Genomic DNA, 5,985 nt, shown 5'->3' on the forward strand with positions numbered 1-5,985 from the left:
GGTTTCCTAGGCTGTAAATCTTTACAGGAGCAGAAGGCCTCATCTTCTGCGGAGCAGCTGGTGGATTTGAACTGCATGCAGTTAGCAGCCCAACTCATAACTTACTATGCCACCAGAGCTTGTTAAATGCGGTTGTCGGTTCTGACAAGTCACCAAGACTTGTCCTGGTATTTTCCAAATCTGTCCACTTGTTCAGCTCTATGCCTCTACAGCTGCTCCTCGGAAACCCTGTACAGGGTTGTTATGAGTTGGACTCGACTTGAAGGCACTTAACAACAACATGCCTCTGCCCAAGTGCACATTATGGAATCTCTCACTGGTCCCTCCACTTCCATCCCTGCTCCCATCCATTCCATCCTCCACTTGGTGGCCACAGTCGTTTAAACAGCAAATGGAGACACCACGTTTTACCCGTCCTCAGTAGCACATGCAGATGTCAACACACAGGCCATGCACAACACCAGCTGCTCCTCAGAAACCCTATGAGTTGCTATGAGTTGGAACTGACTCAAAGGCACTTAACAACAAGAAGCCTATGTGTAAATCATTCTAACTCCTCTGCACTCTTAGCTTGGTCAGCCACTGGGCTGCACTTTCTGGTCTTCAAACTCAAGGGCTTGACACTGGCTGTTCTTTCTGTCTGGAAGGTGACTCACATCCCACTCCTGGTGCAGCTTACCTCCCAAGGCTCCCTGCCCTTGTCCTTCGTTACTCTAGATGGTATAAGCCTTTCAGCTTCTAACTGATAGGTCTGCGGTTCCAATCCACCCAGCGGCACCGCCGAAGAAAGGCTCCGGGATCTGTTTCTGTAAAGATTACAAACTAGGAAACCCTACACGGCAGGTCTGTTCTGTGACATGGGGACGCTATGAGTCAGAATCAGTTGATTCCATGGCACCCAACAACAACCACGGCTAGATACCACTTCCTACCACAGACAGTTGTTGGTTGTGTACCTCAAGATTCTAAGCTGCGCGAGGGAAGGGCAGCAGGCTGGTCCTCGTACACCATCCAGTCCACCCACTCCCTGGACTCAGAAGATGTTTTAATGCGTTTGCTAAATGAATGTGGGGGAAAGACAGAGATAGAGAGGGAGCAGACAGATATGGTTGGAAGGACAGACAGACCCAGGCAGCAATGGAAAAGGTTACAGGCAGGTCGCGACAGCAGCTGCTGCGACCCGGTGCCTCCGTGGGGAGAGGAGTGGCTTCGCGAGTCCCCGCCCCCTCGCCGGCGCCGGGGCAGCGGGAGGCTTGCAGCTGCGGTGCCGACATGGCTGCGCTCGTGGAGCCGCTGGGGCTGGAGCGGGGTAAGCGCGCGCCAGGGGGGCCACGCACCTGGGGCCTGTGTCCTTGAGTGCTTACCCGGGGAGGCCTGGGCAAGTGGGCTGGCGAGCCCTGCGGGGGTGGGCGGGGCACCAGGGTGGGGTTAGCAGGGTCCGTGGGCGAGTGGACCGCCGAGGGGGCGCCTGTTGCCACTCTGCTTGTGTTTGGAGGATGCTGGAGACAAAGTCTCTAGGTGGCCACCCGAGACTACAGGGTGCCCGCCTGTCTCTCGGCCATCCTGCACGGGGTGTGACTGCGCGTCTCTCATGCCTTTCGCTGCATCTCTCTGTGGTCCTCTGCGTCTCCATGGCTCATGGCTCGACACCCCCGCTGCACAGATGTGTCCCGGGCCGTGGAGCTCCTTGAGAGGCTCCAGCGCAGCGGGGAGCTGCCCCCGCAGAAGCTGCAGGCGCTCCAGCGAGTCCTGCAGAGCCGCTTCTGCTCTGCCATCCGGGAGGTGAGCGCCACCCTGAGCCCGGGGACTACGCCTCCCAGCAGTGACCGGGGCAGTCTGCCTTGGTGGCCTTTGCTTCTGCCCCGGGGCTTTTTGGGAATTGTAGTTTGTTGAGGCTCCGAGTGGCGGGGGCGGGCGGATCCCTGAGTTGGAGGAAAGAGAGGTTCTGGGGGGCCGGAACTCTTGACTCTGAGGGAGGCGAAGACTTGGCTTCTGACCCCTGGGTCAGAGAGTAAGTAGCTGGGAACCGGACTCCTGGGTCTAAGGGAGGAGGCAGTACCTTGATGTCATTGCGTTCTCTCCCAGGTGTATGAGCAGCTCTATGACACGCTGGACATCACGGGCAGTGCTGAGATCCGGGCTCACGCCACAGCCAAAGTAGGTGCCCCTACCCCACCTCTGTGGTACCCATCTATGCAACTGCTTGGTCTCCTGTTTCCTCCTTTCTCATTTTTGCCAAATATGTATACTACACTTTGTACTTGGTTACTAACAGAGAGAGTGGTGGTTCCAACCCACCCAGCAGTGCTATGAAAGAAAGGCTTGGTGATCTGGGACTGTAACAATTACAGCCGAGAAAATCCTACCCTGTAACACACAAGACATCATCCGTTGGAATTCACTCCACGACAACGGGTTTTGTGTTTGGCTTTGCTTTATGTACTCCCTTACTATTATTTCTTTAGTAATTTTCTTTAGCTAATCATATTTTTTTCCCTTAAGCACACCACACAAACACATCTTTATAGTAACTGCAAATAGAAACCAGAGCCATATGCTTGAATAGAAGATAACCTTAAAAAAAAAAATCCATATGATGAAAACACTGAACATCAAAATCTTACTAAAATATAACACCCCCCAAAAAATCCATTGTTGTTGACTCAATTCCAATTAATGGTGACCCCATGTGTGTAGAGCAGAATCGCATTCCATGGCATTTTCAAGGCTGTGACCTTTCAGAAGTGAATCACCAGGATTTTCTTCTCAGGTACCTGTGGTTGCATTTAGTGATTAGTTGTTTGTGCCACCCAGAGACTCCTTATTAGAATTAAATTCCATGTTGTTTTTTATTGAAATCCTGGTGTGGCGTTGTAGGATAAGCACTGGACGAGGATGATAAGGTCGGTTTGAACGGAAAGGTCATTGGTTCAAACCCTCCAGCCATACCTTAGAAACCCTATACAGGGTTGCTCTGTGTTAGAACAGATTCAGTGGCACTTGAACGACAACAACAATTTCTTATAGCTTCTTGGAGTATTTCCACTCTTGTTTTCATCAGTTAAAAATGCATGATTGGCAAGTGTTGAAATTAAAGATACACTGGCACCAAATGGAAGGCGCTGGTGGCACAGTAAGGCATTGAACTACTATTTCCAAGGTCATTGGTTCAAACCCAGCCATTGCTCTGAAGGAGAACAATGAGACTGTCTACTCCTGAAAGATTTAGTCTTAGAAACCCAAAATAGAGTCCACTATGAGTCAGAGTCGATTCGATGGCAGTGGGTTGGCACCAAATGGCAACTCGCTCTTTGAAACATCAGAGGCATCTGAAATGAGCTAAAAAGGGTTTAGGGTCCTTGCATGGTGATCTTGTGTTGACTTGGGGTGGTGTCTGTGCTTGAGGAAATTGATTCCCCGCTAGACACCCCGTTCTAATGACTACCATAGAGGGACCCTACCCTCCAACACTTTTTCTCTCCTAGGCTACAGTAGCTGCCTTCACAGCTAGCGAGGGCCATGCACATCCCAGGGTGGTGGAGTTGCCCAAGACGGATGAAGGTCTGGGCTTCAACATCATGGGGGGCAAGGAGCAAAACTCACCCATCTACATTTCCCGAGTCATCCCTGGGGGTGTGGCTGACCGCCACGGAGGTCTCAAGCGCGGGGATCAGCTGCTGTCAGTGAATGGCGTAGTAAGTAGTGGGCTGACACCAGGCTGGGGGCACAGTCTGTCTCAGGATTGCTGAGTCCCTGCTTATGACATCCATTCAGTGAACACGTTGGTTGAGCGTTGTGCTGGAGAGAGGCTAGTCTCCACTCCTCCACAGAAGGACTTCCTCTCTGAGGAGGAAGAAAGACCCTTACTGAAAAAGTCCTAACCCAGGGAGAGGATATGGTATAATGGAGAAACCTAAAACACTGTGAGAGCCTAAATATGGCAGCAGACCAGTCTAGATAAGGGAAGTTTTTGCAGAGGAAGGAACATTTGAGTTGGGTTTTGAAGGATGAATAGGAGTTCTCCAAGCAAACAAACTGTTCAAGAAGAGAAAAGGGCCCGACCTTGATGGAGGTCTGGGACCTGAAGGTAATTCCCTGTGGTTAGAGTTGGTAGTTCAAGCCCATCAATCACTCCTTGGAAATCCCTATACAGGCACTTAACAACGAGTTGATTGAAGGAGCTCTGTTGGGGTCGTGGTTAAGCACTTGATTGCTAACTCAATGATCACTGGTTTGAACCTAGTACTAGCTGTTCTGTTGGGGAAAGATGCTGCGTTCTACTTCTGTACAGATGTAGATGGAGGCAGAGCCAGCTAGGTGGGTAGGACAAGCCAAGAAGGCCTGAGTGCTCCCTAGAGGAGCTGACACTTTGTCCTGAGGGTGTTTAGGAGACCAGAGGGAAGTGGGTGGGAGGAAGGAAGTATGGCACAGTGACTGAAGGCATGAGATGGTCCCTGACATGGGGGAGTTTTGGGAGAGGACACTGCTTCAAAACTTAAGGATTCTACCCTGGGGACATGAGGCTTTGGTCTCTGTGGACCAACCCCAGCCTCATTAGCAGTTGGTCCCGTGTCTGGCTTGGGGGCTGGGTGACAGTCAGGCCCGAGGCCCAGTGGGTGCACTGCCCTGCAGAGCGTGGAGGGTGAACAGCATGAGAAGGCTGTGGAGCTGCTGAAGGCGGCTCAGGGCTCCGTAAAGCTGGTGGTGCGCTACACGCCGCGCGTGCTCGAGGAGATGGAGGCCCGCTTCGAGAAGATGCGCTCAGCACGCCGGCGCCAACAGCATCAGAGTTACTCGTGAGCCCTCAGCACCCTACCCTTGGGCCTCCATTGCTTCCTTGCGCCCACCCGCCCCAGCCGTGGTTCCTTTCCCTTGGGATCTTGATCACTGACCCCTTACCCAGGATCTCACCCCAACCATTCTGGCCAAATCCCATGGGGTCCCGATCCACTCCCCTAGGCCTTTGCCTCTGGCCCTCTCCAGGGTCCCCTCAGGCCCCTTCTCTGAGTCTGATTCCCTTCTTCACTTCCCTTGTAGGTCCTTGGAGTCTCGAGGCTGAAACCACAGATCTGGACCCTCCCCAGTCCCTTCCTTATAAATAAATAGTATTTATTGCCATTGGCCCCTTATTTAAAGATCTTTGATCCTAATCACGTGTCTGTGTGTCTTTCCAGCATTCTGGAGTTGGGAAGTGGGGGAGGAGGAGGAGCTGAGGTCAAGAACCTAGTCCAGAAAACGCCCTTTTGAGACCCTGGGGGCTGGATCTGAGTGAGGGACAGAACAGATGACAACGCCCCCTACCCTTACGGGAGTTTGGACACGAACGGAATCCCTTGCTCCTGTCGCCCTGAGGAATCTAGAAACGCTGCAGGAGCCAGTGGGCGGGCTCTGGGGGGGCCGAGCGGCGTGAACCATTAGCCTCCTTCTCCAGGGGAACCCTGCAGGCCTCACCACCGACTGCGTGGGAGGCGGGGGTGGGGTGCCGCGTGCAGTTCCCCAGGCAGGCGCCAGGGATGTGGACTAAGGTGCACTCACCGACGGGGGCCTCACCTCACATTCCACACCGAGCAAGACTCTCCAAGGCTCAACCCACCTGGCAATCAGCCTTTATCCCCACCCCGCCGCCCACCCTGCCTTCCTGTCCCGTGCGGCTCGAAGGCCGCCGAGCACCCCCGCCGGGATCCCGGGTCGCGACTCGTGTACCACGCCGCGCTCACTCTCTTTAGGTGACATCATCCCCCTGCCGGGCTCCGCCTCCCGCCCTAGCCGCCGTTCGCCGCGCACCTATTGGTCAACGCGCTTTGAGCCCCGCCTCCCTCTCTCCGCCCGCGCGACCCCTCCCGGCCCGTGCGGAGGCGGGGTTTAGTCGCCGGCCGGCGCCGACGCAGCTTTTCATTGGCTGCTCAGCGCCGTCTGTCAGTCTCCTGTTAAAGGGGCCACGACCGCCCGGCAGCTGGGGTGGGGGGGCAGAAGAGGGAGGAGGAA

At 54.2% G+C, this 5,985-nt stretch overlaps 1 protein-coding gene and 1 pseudogene across 1 annotated transcript; one reads left to right on the forward strand and one right to left on the reverse strand.

Annotated features, from left to right (window-relative positions):
* The first annotated feature begins 1,235 nt into the window (after positions 1-1,235).
* Positions 1,236-5,148, forward strand: LIN7B (lin-7 homolog B (C. elegans)). The gene is made up of 6 exons (XM_006868189.1): positions 1,236-1,309; positions 1,664-1,782; positions 2,086-2,157; positions 3,486-3,695; positions 4,633-4,796; positions 5,038-5,148. The coding sequence occupies exons 1-6, from the start codon at positions 1,273-1,275 to the stop codon at positions 5,057-5,059; spliced, it is 624 nt and encodes a 207-aa protein (XP_006868251.1). The 5' UTR covers positions 1,236-1,272; the 3' UTR covers positions 5,060-5,148.
* Positions 5,149-5,150: 2 nt separating this feature from the next.
* Positions 5,151-5,733, reverse strand: LOC102831761 (annotated as a pseudogene).
* Between the last annotated feature and the right edge of the window lie 252 nt (positions 5,734-5,985).

The sequence above is a fragment of the Chrysochloris asiatica genome, unplaced genomic scaffold, assembly GCF_000296735.1.
Source record: "Chrysochloris asiatica unplaced genomic scaffold, ChrAsi1.0 scaffold00116, whole genome shotgun sequence".
Classification (NCBI taxonomy): Eukaryota; Metazoa; Chordata; class Mammalia; order Afrosoricida; family Chrysochloridae; genus Chrysochloris; species Chrysochloris asiatica.

Coding starts and splice junctions, on each gene's coding strand:
- LIN7B (XM_006868189.1), top strand. CDS start 1,273: ATGGCTGCGCTCGTGGAGCCGCTGGGGCTGGAGCGGG. Junction 1,310..1,663: donor GCCGCTGGGGCTGGAGCGGG/GTAAGCGCGCGC, acceptor CCCGCTGCACAG/ATGTGTCCCGGGCCGTGGAG. Junction 2,158..3,485: donor GGGCTCACGCCACAGCCAAA/GTAGGTGCCCCT, acceptor TTTCTCTCCTAG/GCTACAGTAGCTGCCTTCAC.